General features: G+C 42.7%; 1 protein-coding gene across 2 annotated transcripts in view; it reads right to left on the bottom strand.

The window, feature by feature from the left end:
- STAB2 (stabilin 2) overlaps positions 1 to 14,533 on the bottom strand; it is a 114,378-nt gene extending 99,845 nt beyond the window's left edge. For both annotated transcript variants that reach the window (XM_063133394.1, XM_063133396.1), the window contains exons 1-6: positions 14,307 to 14,533; positions 13,057 to 13,190; positions 10,644 to 10,759; positions 7,352 to 7,437; positions 3,832 to 3,904; positions 1,276 to 1,371 (exon numbers count right to left, since the gene is read on the bottom strand). In XM_063133394.1, coding sequence (XP_062989464.1) covers positions 1,276 to 1,371; positions 3,832 to 3,904; positions 7,352 to 7,437; positions 10,644 to 10,759; positions 13,057 to 13,190; positions 14,307 to 14,420 — 619 coding nt within the window. In that variant the 5' untranslated portion in view covers positions 14,421 to 14,533. The remainder of the gene's footprint in view (positions 1 to 1,275; positions 1,372 to 3,831; positions 3,905 to 7,351; positions 7,438 to 10,643; positions 10,760 to 13,056; positions 13,191 to 14,306) is intronic.
- Between the last annotated feature and the right edge of the window lie 7,151 nt (positions 14,534 to 21,684).

Genomic DNA, 21,684 nt, shown 5'->3' with positions numbered 1-21,684 from the left:
ACCTGGCCACCCTAGTTAATAAACTTGGAAACAGCAAGAAACCTCAAAAGTAGGAGTATTAATCCTTTAAAATGTCTGTTGAACCAAGCATAGCCATGACAGACAGACAATTGTGTGTTAAACAAGCACAAGTAGGGGAAGAAAACCAACCAACAGGTTCCAGCACAGGATGGGGAGCAGGAATTAGGAAATTCCATGGGATGGGTTGGTGCATACTCACCCAGTCTAAAAAAGCACACAAAACACAGTAGCTAACAATGTAATTCATTTACATAGGCAAACTTGCATCAGCCTTTTTAATTTCATTCCTTACTCTTCATTGTCTTGGCATTTACTGTTGACTGTTACCTGTACATATGCAGTTTTCAAAAGATGGGACAATGCACAGTGGATATGCCCACTACCACCACCCTGTGCAAAAGAATGGAGCAATTTCTCCATGTACTTGCACAGGGGAAAAAATCCTGCCCTCCATTTATTTTCACAGGGGGTGGGGATGACTGGAGTGGGGAGAAGCCTCTCCACCACCAAAGATTCTTGGGCTAACAATGTCCTTACTGGCAGATGGGCTACTCCTTCCCCTCCATCCATTCTACAGTTGTCCAGGCATTTCACCAGCCTATTCAAGTGGGGGCAAGAATCACTCCATTCACTTGAATAGGGAGGGGAAAAGCCTGCCTTGCCCCCAAATAACTGGAGGGCAGCAGAAACCCATCCACCACCACAGACCCTTGGTAGACGTTTAATGTGATTTAAAAAAAGAAAAGAAAGTAGAGCAAAACCTTAAAATTAGCTGACGGAATGGGTGGATGGATGTCCTTGCAACCTTCCCCTGCTAAAAAGCTTTAAAGAAGAAAAAAGAAGAATGGCTCTGATATTAGAAAAGGGTAACGCAATCACTAGGAAGTGAGACATCATGACTTCTGCTCAGATTAATCCCAGGAAAGCTCATGTCAGGTGACAAAACAGGAACTAGAGCATTAATCACTGATATAAGATGGGATGAGGTGCATCATGCAGTACTTCTCCTTACTTCACCATTGTGCTACATGCAGTACCAGTGGCAGATTTTGTGAAGAACTGCTTGTCTGCATGGACCTTTGAGAATACAATCCACACTATTCCAAAAGCTCACAACACACCAGTTGCAACCTGACCTTTTGAATGGCCCATCATTCAATAGCACTAAATGATGAGTAGTCTATTAACCAGGGTCCCTCCAGCTGCCTTAAAGGAACTGCTGTGTATGCCCAGGAACAGAAACATTTTACTTACGTTGGTCACAGCTAGGACCTTTGTATCCAGACAAACACGTGCATTTCCCATCTCCATTGATCCCACTGTTGCATATTCCATGAACACAGCTGCATTCTACAAACAAGAATTCATTGTTTTAGCAAAATATTTAGTTCTAACAATATTTCAACATGGAAGATATTTGAACCTAAGTGTAATATGATCGTGGATCTCCATGTGGAAGAAGAAGCAATTCATATGACCATAGTAGTATATGGCCAGCCAGTCCCTCTAACTAGCTGGACTACAATTTGCTCATGGTACAGCGGTTGTGATGGAAGGTCCATCATAGCTAGGGATGTATGAGAAATTTGTTTCAGTTTGCTGTTGTTCCAGATTTACCTAGCTTGCACCTTCCAGACTGAACATGATCTGTGGTTGAACTCTGTGCATTTCTGAGCTTTGCAATTTGATTCACAGATGAAAAAGATATGTGCTTGACAGCAAGTGTACATTTGAAAAATCCTCATGAAAAAAATGTGCTCTTTTGAAAACTGTGCACAAATATGCTTTAATCAATCAGAGAAGAATGAGAAAAGAAAAAATAAAGTGTACAATCTGATACAGACTCGAGTCAGAATGAGCTTCAAGATAGAATTTGGAGGACTTGAGTTCTGCTGATTCGCATGTCACTGGTTAAATTCACTGGTTAAATACACAAAAATATTGTGATAATATACCCATAGCAGCCAATAGCAGTCAGGGCTTCCAGAAAAACAAATCAAGGCATATCCTTAACTATATTAATTGCAACTGGTACTTCAACAGCGTTCATTGTTATTCATCATTTTGGCCTTATTACCTTCGCACAATACAATGCATCACTTATCCTAGGCTTAGATCAACCATGAAACTAGATTGAATTTACAATTGGAGATATGGAACTATAGCTGTTTGACCAGGTCTGCTTGGCTGAAGTGGGAGCTTGATAAAGGTCTCCTAATTAAAAATTGAGCATTTTATCTTCTGGCCTGTAATAGTTTCCATATATCTGTTTTCTAGTTAAGACATAGTTCACAAAATAATTCAGCTGCACTGCATAGAAAATAATAGCAGGAAATGCTCTCAATACATTCTCAGCATGTCAGCATCCACTATCCTATATCATGATTACCACAGTTTCCCTCTATACTTAGAACCAAGACAGTGTGCAGGAAACATTCCAATATGCAAAGATCTGAGAAAAGTCTTGTATCTATTCAAGAAGGCAGGGCTCCAGAAACTTTAACTGTTGTGATGAAGAGGAAATTTCACCAGGTGCTGCATGAATACAAATAACACCTGCTGAAATTCCCCTTTCTATACAACTGTAAAAGATACAGGAGCCCTGTCCTCCTTTTCATATGGTCACCCTATTAGTGGTAGAGCATATGCTTTGCACACAGAAGGTCCCACATCCAATGCCAGGCAACTCTAGTTAAATGGCCAGGTAGTAGGTGATGGAAATGATCTCCATCCGGGACCCTGGAGAGCCACTGCTTGTCCATTGAGATCCGAGATGCAGAACCTCAGGCCCAGGGGTCAAATCCGGCCCTTGTGGAATTCCACTCCGGCCCTCTGGGGTTTCCCAGATGGCCACACCCCCTCCCTCTAGCTCCACCCGTTCTCCATAACCATTATCTGGTGCTTTCTCAGCTTTTGTGCAGTTTTTTCAAAGGTTGACATACCTCTTGTACGGCTTAGTTACTGGCAGTAAGAGATTTAAGCCAAAATATGCTAGCATTTTGTTGTTTAAGAACACAGGAACATAAGAAGAGCTGTGCTGGACCAGATGAAGGGTCCAACTAGTCTGGCATTCTGTTCACACAGGAGCCAACCAGCTGCCCACGGGAAACCCACAAGCAGGACATGAGTGTAACAGCACCCTCCTGCCCATGGTCCCCAGCAACTCATGTACATAGGCATACTGCCTCTGATTCTGAAGGTAGCATACAGTCATCAGAATTAGCCTCATGCCACACAGGTATCATGCCACACAGGACATTATCTACTGAGGGGGTCGGAGTAGTACAGCTTTCATTTGGGACTGGTTACTAGGCATATCAAAGAAATCTGTAATGGAATCAAACAAGTTTGCAGTTCTATGAATCTGAACCACAGATTGCAAAATGGACAGGCTTTTCCTGAGTTGCACAGATTCTGTACTCCTGCAGATTTTTTTTTAATTTCCAGAATTTTACACAAATTTAGTTGTAGAATAAATGGGGGGGGGAAACAGCTGAAAATGTACATTTCCCCAACGGGTTAAAACATGAAAATGTGTATTTTGGGAGGATTTATGCATTGTGGGGTGGGAAATTTGCATACATTGGGGAGATTTGCCTATTTTTGCAAGTGCGAATTTGTGCAAACAGAATTTGTGCAAATTTGGCTCATTGAAAATAAATCCAATTCTGCCAATGAGTGGATAATGGAGCCAAAAGCACCTGACAATTTGTGAAATGCAGACGGAATGGCTGTTACTAAATCCATACATCCTTACTTGTTACATCTCCCACCCTCCACCTCCCAAAATGAGCTCAAATCAATAAATACCTGAAGTGCAGTTAGGTCCATAAAGATGGTCTTCTCCTGCACATTCTTCACAGGCAGTTCCACCAAACCCTTTCTGCAAAAGCAACATTTAAAAATAAGTGTGGTTGTGAAGAGATAACATGACTAAGGGCACAATCCTATGCATGTGTAGACAGAAATACAAAGTCTTACAACTCCCAGCATTCTCTAGCCAGCCATGCTAAACACTGAACAATTTTTCTAGGGAATATATCTCACATAAACTCAGTAAGAGTTCTTTTCCAATTCTATGAGTCTAGTGGATTTTCTGCATTGGCACAGGACTTCAACCAAATGACCACTGCAGTCCCTTCAAACTCCATGTTTCTAGTTTTGTGTTAATATGCCCTCTACTGCACTATTAACTACCAATGCTGAAGGATGCAACTTTTACCAGGACCAGAACAACCACAAAACATATCTACAGAATTTTCTTCTTCCATTCCCCAGTCTTTATATATTTTAAACATTTATGTTGCATTTTTGACTTTAAAATCTTCAAGTTTCAGCTTACAATGTTAAAACAATAAACCGAAAAAGCAATACATTCTAATTTAGAATATGTTGCTTCAGGAAGCAGCAGAATAAACATAGCCTAAAAATAATAGCACCAGATAGAAGGATTGTATCCAGTGTTAGTCTAACTTAAGTCCCATCATTTCAATGGGTCTACTCTAAATACACAATTAACTATTGTAAAAATAAAGCATAGCTGCCCCTTGTGAATGAACTTTTCATAAACAACAACAAGAATGAAACAGCGCGTTACAACACATCCAATTCATGTGGACTAACCCTAAGGCTCCTCAGGACTTCCTTTGACATATGGGTTTTAGCGGCATAGCTCTGAAGATTAAGTGTGAGGCATCAAAATAAGATTCATGTTCAATGATCATTACTAGCACTTTGCAAGTATTTGGCTCATTGCAAGTATTCCAATCACTCTTACAGCAACCTTGTAAAGCAGGCCAGTATTACATTGCCCTCACATTACAGATGTAGAGCTGAGGCTGATAAAGAGAACAGTTTGTCTAAGGTTGAAACTTCATATTAGTTGCCAGTGTGTTCGTTACTTTCCACCAGTGTTTCACTTAATGAAAAGCAGCTATTGGAGGCTGTAGTCTTGAGCAGTCTCATGAAGACGGAGGGCATGTCTAGATGAAGTGATATCCTAGGGATCGCCCTGGGATCATCCCTGTGCATCCACATGACGCACAGGGAATTCTGGAGGCAGGGAGGGATGATCCCTCCCTTGCCCCGGGATAGCTGGGATGGCTTTAATCCTGGCTTTTCTCGTGGTCTTGGGATTCTTCCCGGCTTCTTGCTTTTTTTTTTTTTTTACTTACTTTTTCACTGTAGTACTCGTGTGCTCCAGCTCCTGTGTTGTTGTTTTTAAAGAATGGCGGGTGCGACGTGGGACGTCACGTGCTGCATGTAGACTGAGGGGGAGGATCTCGCGATCATCGTATCACGAGATCCTCCCCCTCCACCGCCCTGGTCTAGTCAACCCCTTAGGCCCTTTCTACACCTAAGGGTTATCCCAGGAAAATGGAGGGATCATCCCTGCCTGCTCCTGGGATCCCCTGTGTGGCATTTGGACACACAGGAATGATCCAGGGATGAACCAGGGGGAAAAGGCAGATGTAGAAACTGCCTTAGAGGATGCAGGAGACAGGAAGCAAGGTGAGAACTTTATCATCTCTCCTAAGCAAGAACAGAACAGCCAATGGGGAGTTCATTGTTCAGTCTCTTAGGGTGCAATTCTATGCATGTTTAGACAGACAAGTCCTACAACTCCCAGCATCCCCCAGCCTGCCATTGTGGCTGGGCAATGCTAGGAATTGTAGGACTTTTGTCTGTCTAAACATGGACAGGATTGCTCATTTAACCACAATGCTATTGTAGATTTGGCTATAGGCTGGTATAAAAATGTAATAAACAAACAAACCACATTGGGGATTTGAATAGGGCCAAATGGCAGACTAGGGCAGGATCTGCACTACTGCTTTATAATAGACAACTGTTTGGGCCCAGGACACGTTCCATATACAGTTTTCAAACTGTTTTCAGAGTGTTATATCCTGCTTGGTATAGATCTGGCCTAGAAAGGTGTTTTTTTAAAGGTGTTTTTTTTTAAAACAAACTCCCCATAAAATAAATCACTGGTGTTACTCCTTGCAATATACCACTATGCTTTTAAAAAAAGTAACGTGGGAAACAACTCAAAGGACCACTTCATGTATTATCATTGTAATATTCTCAGTATAGGAAATGGTGCATGTCCTTACTTTGAGAATGTTTTTATGGTGAGAACAATGACTAGGCGCCCATGCATATGTTGGACAAACATAATACATGTAATAGCCATGGGGAAGAATTAATCAAAGGGAGGGGCTCTAGAATCAAATTGTCATTTGCCATTATTAAAGGACAGAAGAGTGATACATAAGGATGCAAGAACAGCTATGTAGGATCAGACCAAGGGTCCATCTTGTCCAGCACTCTTTTTACACAATGGCCAACCTGCTATCAACTGGGAACCCAAAATCAGGACACACGTGCAAGAGCATGTTCCTGCCCATGTTCCCCAGCAACTGATGTAGATAGGCTTACTTCTACTGATATTGAAGGTAACAGTCTTGTGCAACAAAGGTATGATTAGCCTAATAATTGTACTTTGCTATTGGGAATGTCTTTCCCCCGTCTTTAAAAAAAATCAGATCAATTCAGAAACTCTACTATAGGTATTGTCTATTTATCTGTGCAATTTCTTCATTGTGATAATGCAGGGCCAGGGAATCTATGGTCCTCAAGATATTGTTGAACAGCCAACTCCCATTGGTTGGACTGGCTGAAGCTCATGTGAATAGGAGTCCAACCACTCCAGAATCCAATACAAACTTCTCCTGTTGACCTTCAAAGCTTTTCACTGCCTAGCTCCTGCCTATCTCTCCTCTCTCATCTCACACTATTGCCCCGCTCGTGCTCTCCGCTCCTCTGATGCCATGCTTCTCGCCTGCCCAAGGACCTCTACTTCCCTTACTCGGCTTCGTCCTTTTTCTTCTGCTGCCCCTTACGCCTGGAACGCTCTTCCAGAACACTTGAGAACTACAAACTCAATCACAGCTTTCAAAACTCAGCTAAAAACCTTTCTGTTCCCTATAGCTTTTAAATATTGAGTTTGTTCTGACTCTATACTGTTTAGCTTCACCCTACCCAGTGCCTGTTTACACTTCCCTGTGCCTGTTTGCATTCTCTTTCCCTCCTTATTGTTTACTACAACTTTATTAGATTGTAAGCCTATGCGGCAGGGTCTTGCTATTTACTGTGTAATCTGTACAGCACCATGTACATTGATGGTGCTATATAAATAAATAAATAAATAAATAAATAATAATAATAATAATAATAATAACATCTGCAGGGCCACAACTTATCATGTCTCCTTCCTCATGATAATGCAATATTGTTTAGATAAAAATAATTTTAAAAAACTACATACCTGGCAGGTGCAACTTCCATTCCCAATCACACCCTGAAAACAATGTCCCTTGTTATTACAGGGTGATATTGCTCCACCTGGACATTCTGAAAATAAACAACCAACAAAATGAGCAGTCAACAAAGAGGACTGGGACTTTGTGATCTGGGTTCTAGTCTCCACTTGCCCGTGAGGTTCCCTGGTTAACTTTGGGCCAAATGCTGACTCTCAGCATAACTTAGCCCCACAGGGTTAAAATGGAGAGAAGGAGGAAGACCATGTAAGCTGACTTGGGATAATTTCAAATGGAAATAAGGTCGGGCATACATGTAATAATAATAAAAAAGAAACTCATTTTATTAATAATTTTTTATTGCAGTTTTAACAAAACAAAACAAATTGTAGAAAAAGAAAAAGAAAGATGAAGAAAAACATGCATAAAAATATTAGTATTCTATTAAGTACAACTTTCTGCAACAGCTAGAAGATTATGCATAAGCTTCAACAAAAGCAGAACAAATGTCCATGTATTTGTCCATTCACGAGTGGCACCTACATATCACCTGTTCAAATGCTGATAGTATTCTTAGGTCAGTTTAATGCTGTTGAGTTTCACAACAGGCAACTTAGTTTGTACAAATCTGTTCAGAACAAGCTGGGCATTTTGAAAGCATGGATAAAACACCAGCTTGGACCATGTTTGTTTGTTTGTTTATTTATTTATTTATTTATTTATGCATTTGGGCGAGTTGCCAAAAATGCAAGGGGCAAAGCTATCTTTTCCAAGGTGTACCCCTTAGATTAATGGACAGATGGACTCTGATTTTGGCCCCACAAGGATCCGCCTCCAGCTCCACTCCTTAGACCCCAGGCCATACTCAGGTATCAAAGTTTTGGATTTCAAGACTCATCAACTCTCTAATGGAAACATGTTTATTTTCCTGATTATATGATCAGAGATTGGACGAGGGTAGGACTTCCCTGCACAGAGCTGCCAGGAGACGGTACAAGCTCGCGGAAGAATCTCATGGGCTGGATGGGGAAGCTCTGCAAGCCAGAACTGCCCTGTGGGCCAACGGCTCCTCATCCCTGAGGTATACATAGGGTGACCATATGGAAAGGAGTACAGGGCTCCTGTAACTTTAACGGTTGTATAGAAAAGAGAATTTCAGCAGGTGTCATTTGTATGCTGGCAGCACCTGGTGAAATTCCCTCTTCATCACAACAGTTAAAACTGCAGGAGCCCTGCCCTCTTGACCAGATACAAAAGAAGGCAGGGCTCCTGCAGTGTTAACTGTTTGGCTGCCTAGCTGGGGGCTGTGGAGCAGGAGGAGGAGGCTGTATGGCACTTACGGAGCTGTCTAAACCAGCTTCCACAGTCTCCTCCTCTCCCTGCCCCCGGGGCTGCCCCCCTTTTTGCCCCCTCTGCACTCAGTTTACCAGGCATGAGGAGGCAGCCACTGTGGTTCACTCTGCGCAGGCTGCGAAGGAGAGGAACACGGTTTCCTGGCTCCCAGCTTGGAACGCTGCCTATGAGCTTGGAGCCAGAAAATCGAAAAATCCTATTCCCCCTTAGATGCTGTCTAGAGGACATAGCATTGCACCCTAAGTGATAGAAGAACATCAGTAGTCTGTACGTGTCTACTTAGAAGTAAGTCCCACTGCGTTTGACGGGGCTTACACATAGGTAAGAGGCTATAGGATTACACCCTAACCAACTAGCATTAAAATTCAGGGGACCTGAACCTGAGAAGCTGCTGAATCTCATGCACAAACTGCTGACAATTTTATTCCGTTTCCCCTTTGTCTATTGTTTTGAAATTACAATAGAGAGACAACTAGTCCTCTATCAGTTCACATTATTGCATTATTATCATATTGTTTTGCAGTTGTACCTTGGCCAACAAAGCACTTCCTCTCATTCTTTACATTTCACAGATCTCTAGATGTTGCTCTTCCCACTGTGAAACTAACAGTGAATCCTATACATCTCTACCCAGAGGTAAGTGCCATTGAATTCAATGGGACTTACTCCCAGGTAAGTGTGTGCAGGATTGTAAACTAAGGCTGCAATCCTAAGCATTAATTCCCTGGGAGTAAGTTCCAATTGCACTGTAAAATTTTTATAACACTGCAAAGGGACAGATACTTTAGAGGGGCATTTTCCGTTGGGGGATTGTTTATTAATTGCAGTGCCATATTTAATGTGGACATAGGAAAGTATTCGTGCAGTCAGATCCCAATATAGTATAGCATTGATGGGAATTCTAAATTGGCCTATGGGTGCACAGTGAAGCTCTCAGGCAGCTGCTTCACCACTCTGGGGACCATGGGAAATGGTGGACAGGGCTCCGCTACCTTTAATAGTTTTCCAGGAAAAAAATGGCACACACTCTTTTTATATGTTGTAGAACTTTTTTTCTTTCATTAGGAATTGAGCTCCTACTTGTGTCATTTAATTGTAAATCTTCTATAAAAATAGTTATAGACTAATATTTAATGGATTGAGGATGAGGGTTAATGGAATTGTCTTAATGTGGGTTGAGGGTTTTTAATGCAATTGTTTTATATGTGATTGTAAAGCACCACGATGCCAGAAATGGTGAGGTGGTGCTGTAAAAATGTTTTGAATAAATAAAAAATAAAATAAAATTATAATTAGTGGATTTATTTGTTTCTTTAGTAACAGTTAAAGCTGCATGTGCCCTGCCCTCTTTTAAATCTGGTCACTCTAGTATAGCTCTTGCAGCTTTAAATGTTGTGATGAAGAGGGAATTTCACCAGGTTCTGCATATATATAAATGACATCTGCTGAAATTCTCTTTTCTATGCAACTGTTAAAGATACAGGAGCCCTGTCCTCCTTTTCATATGGTCACCCTATTTACACCTCTATCATGTCTCCCCTTATATGCCTTTCCCCCAAGCTAAACAATCCCAACTGCTGTAACCTTCCCTCAAAGGGAAGTTGTTCCAGCTCCTTGATCAGTTTATTTGCCATTTTTCTGCACTTTTTCTAGCTCTATAATATTGTTCTTTAGGTGTGGTGACCAGAATCATACACAGGGCAAGATTGGGATGCCAGTTGAGACAGCCCTGAGCTTCTGCACCCTGTTTTAGAAAGTGTTGTGTCACTGGGCTTCCTGTTGATAGATATCTGAGCACTCTGAACAAGAGATGACTAGTATTTTTGAATCGATGACATACAGGACATTCAAAAAATGTTCAGAAATGGTTTTCTGAAAGAATACACCCCACCTCCACCCACCCATTGTCATATGCCACAAGAATGGATGACAAGAAAGTTCTTTTACCTAAGCAGTCTCGCCCCCAATAGCCCGGACAACACTGAGATTGCTGAAATTCCCGCAGACATTTATGTCGACATCCTTTGAGAGAGTGAGTAAAACTCCTGATTTCAAGGTAATATCTGTAAGAAAAGGAGATAGGGCTCAGCTGAAGTGCATAATGCCTTTACATTCACCTCCACACAATTTGATAATAAGAGCATACGAACATAAGAAGAGCCATGCTGGATCAAATCAAGGGTCCATTTACTCCAGCACACAGTGGCCCAACAACTGCTGACAAGCAGGCCTTGAAGCTTCCCATCACCGGTGAACACCTGGCCAGCATTCTGTTCATACAGTGGCCAATCAGCTGCTCATGGGACACCCACGAACAGGACATGGGTACAACATCACCCTCCCACCTATGTTTCCCAGCAACTGGTGTATATAGGCTTACTGCTTCTGATACTGGAGGTAGCACATAGCCACCAGAACTAGTAGTCATTGATTGCCTTCTCCTCCAGGAATTTGTCTGACCTGCTTTTAAAGCCATCCAAATTGGTGGCTATCACATCTTGTGGTAGCAAGTTCCATAGCTTAACTATGTGCTGTGTGAAGAAGTCCTTCCTTTTATTTATCCTGATTTTCCCACCAATCAGCTACGTGGGATGACCCGGGGTTCTAGTATAATGCATGGAGGGAGGGTGAGGGTTGTGAGTGCTTACCACATCCCATCACCCCTTGTTCTCATCAGCTGCAGCCTCACACCTTCATTTGCTGAGTGGAAGGTCTGAAGGGAGAAATCTTTCTGTGTTCAGCCCAATTCACTTGAAATCTTTCACACAGCCAGGAATAGACACATGTTTAGAATGAGAACATTGGGGTTGGGCTAGCACTCCCTTCTCGACATTCTCAGTTAATGCCTATATATGTACACGTCTTTACTACTGATTGAAATGAGAGAATCTGAAAAATACTATTCCATATATATATATATATATATATATATATGGCATGCACTGTTCACAAGATTTAATTGAGACCCCGATTTGGCAATTTGGAAAACAGTCCAATTCGGAGGCTGCCCATTTCAGGTCCGATTCCAAATGTCAGTTTGGAAACCCAAATCTTCATGCCTCCCTATTGACATTGACTGGAAATCAACCAATGGTTATAATTCTTTTCTTTTTCTTTTTGTCAGAATTGGATGAAATTTGCCACCATAGTAGTTCCTTATGTGGGAATTGCACCTGCTGAGTGTGTGTGTGTGTGTGTGTGTGTGTGTGTGTGTGTGTGTGTGTGTTATTCACCTGTAAATTATGACTTTTCAGGACAGGGAATTGTTAATAACTTCTTTTATTTCTTGGCAGAATTGGATGAAATTTGCAGGGATGGTTGCCCCTTTTGACAGGAGCTTTGTGCAAGCAGGTGCAATTTTTCCCAACACTGCAATACCCTGGTGGGAGAAATTGCTCCTGTGGCACTTACACCCTCCTCCTCCTCCGAGCTCCTCAGAGCGCTAATGGGCTGAGGAAGCCATGCTCATTTGGGAAAATAGTCACTCTCTGGGTGCCCTGTGAAGAGTATTGATGATCCTGTGTATGTATCGATATCTATACATGACAAACTGTTGCAATATTAGTAATGGCCACAAATTGTTCACTCTAAAAAGGGCATTCAAAATTCGCTTTGGCTCTGTCGATGCAAGTGCCGTTGAAATGAGTGTGTGAATGAAGGAGGGTGAGAGGAGCTTGTCTACTTACTCCATCTCAGTGGACGCAGGTGGCTCCAATCTCAGTGGGGTGGTGAATCCGGTCTGGGTTTCAGTCAGAACCAGTCGGAATGATAAAGGAGCTATCCAAGGTGCTCTGCCTCACTGACGTTGGAGCCATAACCTTCTAGTTGCCTCGGCACACTTTTTTTTTTTAAAAGGGACCCTGATCACATATACACAGACTAATGTTCATATTGTTCCCTAGCTCTTTACCAACGTTTAGTATGCATGCAGTGACCATGCATGAGGCAGGGTGGTTGGCTCAGACCCTCAAAACAGATGTTTCATTGTGGTATTCTAAAAGACTGTTCCTCTATGCATGGGTGTACATGTGGATGGCTCTTCTCCACATGTTCTGGAATCTGGGAAAAACAGGGTTTCCAATGGAAAGAGGAACTGACTTCATAGTTGTAGGTGTGGGGATTCTTTCAGTTCATACAATGAAACGGGGGATGTCAGGGGGCAGAAACTGCCATTCATGATACCCCGACTAGTCACTACACATGTTCATTGTATGTATGTGTATAAAAACGGAGGAAAGTGACACCACTCCCTCCCTCCATGTTCATATCCACAGATATGTTGCACAAATAGGGCTCATGCTGATTGAAAACATCCATTTCGGAGTCAAAAATATCTACAAGCAATCAACAAAAGAATTACCTGCAGTCACGGATCCCAGAATTATTGGTAACTTTGGTATACCCTTCAGGACACTGGATTTCAAAATTGATAGAACAAGCTCTGCATTTGGTTTTTGTGGCGACAAGGACCTTCTCATCACATCTGTTCTTCTGCTAAAGGGCAGTGGTGGGAGGTGGGATGGGGAGAAATAAATTGAAGAAATAACAAGCATTTAATTCGGCTTTTCAACTAGCGTTTCTAACAGGGATGGGGAACATTTGGGCCTCCAGATGCTGGCAGATTACAGTTCTTATCAGCCCTAGCCAGCATACTCAATGGTGAGAGAAGAAGTTGCAGTCCAATAACATCTGGAGGGTCTCTGTGTTATAACCATGTCTTTAACAGCAGTTTGCCAAACAGACATTTTAAACATTTTAACATGTTTTATCCTGTGTTCAAAGGATTCTCCCTCTCCCTCTCCCTCCCCCTCCCTCCCTCCCTCCCTCCCTCCCTCCCTCTCTCTCTCTCTCTCTCTCTCTCTCATATTTTATGGTTGGTTTTTATTGTTGAATCTGCCCTGAGTGGTGTGTAAGCACCAGAAAGCTAGAAAATAAATGTTTGTATCAAATAAATAAATAAATAAATAAAATCAAGTACTATTTTTAGCCATAGCAGCTTCCCTCCTGGGGCAATTAGCAGCCACCGGATAAATATTTGTCTTCCAGTTCACCTTACTTCTCAGGGGGTGTCACAAATTGATATCTTCCAGCTAGATTTACAGCCCAATACTATGCATGCTTACTCAGAAGTAAGTCCTATTATCTTAGTATTCATTCCAAAGTCCTGAGACTATTTTTCTCTGTACTTGATGGCTTGCTAAAGGGAAAAGAATACTTGGTGGTGGGCTTTGTGTGTACAGAACCTATACATGTACAAGCCTTACTCATCAGCTCTGTATGTGTAAGCAAACTGTGCAAAATGTAGGGCCCCCCCAATTGCCTGGAGAGTCTATGCATAAACTGCTTAAGGTAAACACAAAGGTTGAGGATGAGGTAGGGAAAGTGGGAGCGATCCCATTATCCCCTTTATGTGTTGAGTATACATGGATTTCAAATGACTGAATAGGTCTACTGCCTGTGACCAAACTTATCCTGTGTTTAAAGGATAACTGCATTCCTAGATTAATCTTCATCTACAGGTGTGTCCTGTTTCGGCATAGGTAATCAGTATGGATCCTAATGTAAGCCTCTGCTGCTATATCACTACATTCAACAAAACACACTTCTTACCTGCTCAGTGATTTCCTTTAAACTGAAGGTATTTGCAATCAAAGATGATATCAGGAATAAAACAGGCAAGTGCTTCCTCATGATGAAAAAAATGTTGGTCATGAATTTTGACATTACGGCAGCAAAAAGTTTCCAAAATCCCGCTATGCACAGTTCATCCACATTATTAGACAAATACTAGTGTCGTTCACAGAATAGCCCCTTCTTTTTGCCTTCTCCTGAATCAAGCAAAGAACGGAGAGCATGTGAAACCTGACCTTAGGCAGGAAAGGGTACCCAAAGTGCTTACACCAAACTTAATTTAACACTTCCTAACTGGCTTCCTGCCAGACTTTGCTGTGTGAACTCTCCTCCCTATAGCGACCCCACCCCCAATTTCTAGAGTTGTTGACAGCACACTTCCAAGGACACAGAGCCCTGGTGGCAGAATATAATGTTCTGGATATGAGTGACCTGAGTTCCGAAAGTAGCTGTTTCACAGTATGCTATCCTCTAATCTTTCTTAAATGAAGTCAATCAGAATTGTGTCCTTCTTGTGGGTTCTTGGTCAACAGCTGGTTGGCCACTGTGTGAGCAGAATGTTGCACTAGATGGACCCTTGGTCTGATCCAACATGGCTCTTCTTATGGTCTTATGAAGTGAAGCTGGGACTTTCTGTGGGCAAAGCATGCGCTCTAACACTGTGCTATGCCCCCTCTATGATAAGGGATCACAAAAGGTGAGCAGTGGAGGAAGCGCTTTGCACTAGATGGACACTTGGTCTGATCCAGCATGGTTCTTCTTATGTTCTTAAGTGGCATCAATGATTATAAAAGAGGATGTCTGTTTGCACCTTAGCACCAAGGCATGTAACCTAGACGCCTAAAACTTGGTGTACATACTAGGGATGTGAACTCCAGTTTTCTAAAAAATTGCATAAATTAATTCTAATTAATTTATTTAATTTAAATATGTCCATGTGGCTGAAGCCAGATTCTGGCTGGACATCAGGAAAAACTTCCTGACTATTAGAGCAGTAGGACAATGAAACCAATGACCTAGGGAGGTCATGGGCGCTCCCACACTAGAGGCCTTCAAGAGGCAGCTGGACAACCATCTGTCAGGGACGCTTAAGGTGGATTCCTGCATTGAGCAGGGGGTTGGACTCGATGGCCTTATAGGCCCCTTCCAACTCTACTATTCTATGATTTCCCTAACAAGCACATCACTTTGTGGCCCATACAGCTTGAAGCCAGGGGAGATTGGTAGGATGACAAATGGAGTTATACACCTGCCTCTCCTTCCTGCTTTGGGGCAGCCCCTCCACCACCCTAGTCAATGCCTGTTTCTCTCCATTTCCCCAATATTAAGTTTGGTTCATCTTGAACATTGAGAATTTCTCCAGTCTTCAGTTCACTTCATCCTGAAAATTAAGAACTTAAGAAAAAAAAAAGTTGGCATGGAAATTTGTAACATGAACATTTCTCCTAACACATGCATTTTTGCCTACCATTTTTTGCCTCCTTTTTTTGGCAAACATTTTTTGCCACCATTTTTTGAACATTATTTTCATTAATTTGGAAGCATCCCCCCCCCGATTTAATGATTTTTATTGTTTCAGTTATCACAGATATACATACCACAAAATAGTTACATAAAATACAAACAGAAATACAAATATAAAATACACATGGAAATACAATAAAAAACATCTAAGGTTAAGGTGTACTTTCGGCTTTCTTCATATCAGAAATGCGAACTATCTTCTCTCATTCCTTAATTACATTTAACACAATAATCAAATTCATTTCTTTCTTCTTTCTTAACTATATCTCATACATTGAATCCACAGACAAATACTTCATTTGGAAGCATTTTTGATTGGAGAACTCCAATTGCAAAATTTGGAGAAGTGCAAAGATTTTGGTTTGCCTTTTGCTTCGAGGGAAATTAGATAGATTTGCATTAAAATGTGAACTAAACAAATTTCTCCCCCATCTGTATTCATGATTGCCTAGAAGAATATCTCTCCCAATTTTCAGTGCTTGTAACATGAAAGGAACAGTTCTTACATCTGATTCACAACAGGGGGAGACAGATGGTGCCGCCTCCCCTCAGGTACATTCACCAGCTCCTTTCAGTTTGCCTAATTTTGATACCAATGTTTCGTTTTCTCCTCCCACACTGTGAAACATCTACTGCTAGTCAGCCTCCCTCTAGTGGCCATATGTGTGCATTGCACATCTTCCTAATAGTTCACATTGGTTATGGAGATAAGGTTTTCCTTAGCACTTAAGAGTATTCTCACACTTGACTATTAACTAACCGTTGAGCCCCCTACACTCTCATGTTAGAAGTTGATCAATGTGGAGGAAATAGCAGCAAAGAGGCATTTGTAATGTGAACGGGGGATGTAGGTTTTACAGTCATATCACAAACCAGTTGAAGCAAGAATGTCTTTAAATCTCATATTTGAAAATGCCTTTAGAGTCAGATTTAAGCCAGAATCTATATACAGTGGAGGCTGCTGGCTCCAATGTCAGTGAGGGCAGTGAATCCACTACAGCTTTCAATCAGAATCAGTCAGAACTCTAAAGGTGATATCCAAGGTGGAAGTGAATTGCAAAAAAGAAAAGAAAGGGAAAGAAAGACAGATATGTATATATGCATGTTTAGAAATAACTGCTAAATCAAAATGTCTCACTGGAATGAGAAGGAAGTGACCAGGTGACCTGTGGGCCCACTTGCTCAGTGTGCTGTTCAGGTTCTAATGAATGATGGGCAGCTTTAGGGCCTCTGCTTTCCCTTCTTCTGGTTCTTAAGCTTTCAACTGGGGGCTGCCTCCCTCCAAAACCCTGCGGCTTCCCTCTCCTGGGGTGGAGTTGGGTAATCCCGATGCCAAGAAAGGAGTGTGGGGCTTGTGACTGCCATCCGGGTACTGGAGCTGTCCCCCCCTCTTCCTGGTGGAAGGAGACCAATCGCTGGTTGACTTCCACAAGGGACCATCCCTGGATTGGCCCTGGATTGGCCACAGAGCAACATCAGATGGTGGAAGAGCTGTAGTGATGTCTCTCCCATTGAAAAAGTTGGGGTCAGTCCCTGACTTTTTCAATGCTCAGCTTTGCGGGAAGGTCCTGCGGTGGCTGCAAAGCTGCGTCTGCATCATATAGGCAGCCCCACTGGAGTACAACTAGTGAGCCCTTCAAACAGAACATAGAAGATTGTAGGGCTGTGCATGGACCCCCCAAACTGCTTCGTGGTCTGATCCGCAACTTTTGGATCTGGCCAATCCACTTCGCATCAATCTGACCCTCCCCTGCTCCGCTCTGCGGAGCAAGATCCAGAGGGGCGGGTCATGATTTTGACCCCCTTCCCTACTTACTTGCTTCCGTGGAGGATGGCGGAGGCAGGTAAGTGGGGTAGGGGGGGCAAAACAGGGGCCAAATAAGCCCCCCTCCTCCCTGCCCCCTTCCCTGGCTCTGCCACCATCGCCGCATGGACTGCAGCGGCAGAACCAGGTAAGCCCCCTCCCCCTGCCCCTTACCTGGTGCCGTTGCCAGGTGAGCCCCCTCCCCCCATTTACTTGCATTCAGAGCTCCGGATGGAGGTGAACCACTTCACCTCGATCCGCAGCTCCCCTGACCTGATTCGGATCCACCTTTGGTGGAGGCGGATTGGGTTGCTCTGCTCCGGATTCGTGATCTGAATTGGAGTGGAGCAGAGCCCGAGAAGATTGTTGTCTATAAAGTAGGACACGGGACCACCCTAGCCCTATGAGACCTGACTTTTGCAGGGCCAGTGCAACTTCAGCCCCCCTGCCACATCTTATCCCACCCCCTGCCATATCTCCCCCACTGCATTTCCCCCGTGACACATCTATCTCCCCCCCCAACTGCCACTGCATCTCCCAGCCACCCCTAATCACGTCCTCCCATGTCAGTACTATTTTAACTCAGTTGTAGGCTTTGAATAGACTTTATCTGGTTGGGAAACATTAAAGACAAGCAATAAACTAATCAGCCTCCAAATGCAATCCTGTCAGCATGACCCTGTATTGTTCTTTTTGAATGTGTTGAGTTAAAAAAACGATTTAAAAATTCTCAAACTTATACATAGGAAGCAGCAAGGCAGAGAAGTTTCCTGCATACTCATCAGATCCATTATGTGGCAGGGGAAGTACATAATTTCTCCTGAGTTTACAATGTATAAATTCCAGTGATCTGTGTATACTGAAAGCCTGTGCAACCGAGTCATCCTGTGGGTCATTGTTTTAGCGTTGCTTCCAACAAATCCACCCCCACACTTTGACTTTTGTGTACTGTATGTGATTCATAGGTGCCCTGATCTCATGAGGAAGGCTGCTGCATGGAGATGCATATGTGTAGCAAGCATGCACAACTCACTCATTTGCTCTTGCAGCTTCTGGGATTCTCCGATCCCAACTGGGGTTTTGTAACAGCTCCAGTGCAGATTCAAAGTTTCATCCCATTTTAAAAACAATATATAAAAGTGGGTTCTGCAACAAAATATTGCAGCATATCTTCACTTCCTAGCAGGAAGGCTGCTGTTAAGATGGACAGCCATGTGCTTCCTGGGGGTACTATAAGCAGGCATTTCATCCTCCTACCTCTTCCTGGTCTTTCATTAACCCCCTCTCAAATGGCACTCAACATTCTGGGGCCTTTAAGGGTGGAATCATCTCAAGATAAAAAATGCACAAAGTGGGCACAATTTTTTAAAAATTCACCCCGCCACCAAGATTACCTATTAAAATAAATAAAAATAACAACAACACACGTACCAGTAAAAAACCCACAAAAATGCCCAAACTTAAAGGAAGGCCAGTGAAAACAAGTAGATCTTCAGAACTTTCCTGAATACCTGCAAACAACAGGACAGACTAAACTCTGACAGAAGTTGATTCCAGAGGTGGAGTGCCACTACTGGGAATGCCCTGTCCCTCGTAACCATAAGCCTAACAACCCTTGGTCACAGGCAAGTGAGACTATGCTACTGAGCATGGTCAGTCCTCTTTGGACTGTTTTGGGAGGGGGTACCCCTTAGGTTATGGGTGCCTAAACACTTTTGACCCAAGGGCCCATTGGGTAGCACCAGGGGGACAGGAGCAAGCGTGCATACATGCACACATGTACACACACACACACACACACACACACACACACACACACACACACACAGAGAGAGAGAGAGAGAGAGAGAGAGAGAGAGAGAGAGAGAGAGAGAGAGAGAGCACAAGAACATAAGAAGAGCCATGCTGGATCAGACCAAGGGTCCATCTAGTCCAGCACTCTGTTCACACAGTGGCCAACCAGCTGCCCATGGGAAACCAAGAAGCAGGACATCATGCAACATTACCCTCCCACCCATGTTCCCCAACAACTAGTGTATACTGGAGGTTGCACTTAGCCATTAGGACTCGTAGCCATTGATAGCCTCCTCCTGGAATTTATCTAACCCCCTTTTAAAGCCATCCAAATTAACGTCCATCACCACATCTTGTGTTAGTGAATTCCATAGTTTAACTTTGTGCTGTGTGAAGGACTAATTCCTTTTACCTGTCCTGAATCTCCCACCCATCAGCTTCATGGGATAACCCCACTGGGTTCTTGTATTATGGGAGAGGGAGAAAAATGTCTCCCTATCCACATTCTCCACACCATTATAATTTTGTACACCTCTACACACACAACCACACATGGCTGAGGTTTAATTCAAAAGATGCTTTTGCAGTTAAGGTTCTCCACAAACATGCTCATTCTGACTCCTTATCGCCCAGGGGCCCTGTTTTAGCTTCACCAGCTGAGTCTGCTATTAGAGAGAGTGACACACTGGTGTCAAAGGCCGAAGGGATTGGCCCCTGAAAGATCCAGATATTCTATATCCCTTCATAGGACTTCATTAAAATATTGGTCGTTGGGGTATACTTAAATTAGGAGCGGAGGGCAGATTGATGAGTACAGACAGCCTTGGGAACCAACAGATAAGTACAGGGACATGAAAATGTGAGAACCAAAGGTCTTCTTCTTCTTCTTCTTCTTCTTCTTCTTCTTCTTCTTCTTCTTCTTCTTCTTCTTCTTCTTCTTCTTCTTCCTCTTCTTCTTCCTTAAACGACTGTTAGCTTTAGATTTCCCAACTTGTGCTACAAGAAAAGGAAAGAAAGGGAAAGCTGAGGAACTTGCGTTACAGAAAATTTGTTTGTTTTTCTTGTTGCTGTGTTCCTGTTTCAGGACTCACAGCACTTCGGGGTCATTGTGGCTTCTTTCCTGTTATCCTGTGTCAACCAGAGAGGCTAGAATCCAGGCGTTTCCCTTTCCTGCAGGACGATCAAGACAAAAACCAAACATTCATCACTCTCAATCCATCATTAGGATGTGGCGAGCGGGGGTGGATGGAGTGGAAGCCCTCTTCCCTTCACAGAAGACTAGATGTTCTAATCCCCCCCCAAATGCTTGCAAACACTAGAGTACAAATGAACAGAGATTTCTTCTTCTTCTTCTTCATCATCATCATCATCATCATCATCATATTTATTTATGTCCTGCCTTTTTCCCAGTACTGGGACTCAAAGCAGTTTACATGATTAAAACATGTACAATTTAAAATATAAATTTACAAAAGTAAAATAGAATTAAACCTGCAGTAAAATTAAAAACATGTTAATTTTTTTTTAAAAAAAGTAATGGATTAAAAGGGGGAAAATATATTTTGTTGTCTGCTGCCTGAGATAGAGTAGTAAATGGTGTCTCCGTCACCCCAAGTCATGGTGTGTAGTACCAAAACCCAACCATGTTATTTCTACACCTGAAACAGAACGTCCCCGCTCCCTGATAGTAAAAATCCAATAATAATAAATCAGTAACTAACCTTTCGCAGCCTTTTCAATCATGACAACAAAAATCTGCTGCTTGGGGCAACAGCCTCAGTCTACCTATTGGTAGGGCCTGCCCTGGTCTTAGGGGTATTCGGTCAGCATGGCAGATGCAGAAAATGATGGGTTATGCATGGACACCATAAACAATTGGGGCAGGGGGTGGAGAGCTGAAGATTTTCAGTATAAGGATTATTTCCAGCAGGCCCAGAGTCAGTATGCAGCACCCTCTGGCAGGTGTTGGGGGGGGGGGACAGTGCTCCCTCAGGGCCCATAGCAGGATGTCTGCCCCCCCCCCTTTATATTTCCACCCTGGCATTCTAATCAGTGTTGAGTAGCTGGCTCTGGGAGCTGCCATTTGAAATTTTTATTTATTTATTTATTTATTTATTTATTTATTAAATTTATATACTGCCCCATAGCCGAAGCTCTCTGGCTGGTTTACAAAAGTTAAAACAGTGAACATTAAAAAGTATACAAATTTAAAACCATTTGTTGTTTATTCGTTCA

The sequence above is a fragment of the Elgaria multicarinata genome, chromosome 9 (assembly GCF_023053635.1).
Source record: "Elgaria multicarinata webbii isolate HBS135686 ecotype San Diego chromosome 9, rElgMul1.1.pri, whole genome shotgun sequence".
NCBI lineage: Eukaryota > Metazoa > Chordata > Lepidosauria > Squamata > Anguidae > Elgaria > Elgaria multicarinata.
This window is presented reverse-complemented; position numbering and strand designations above follow the sequence as displayed.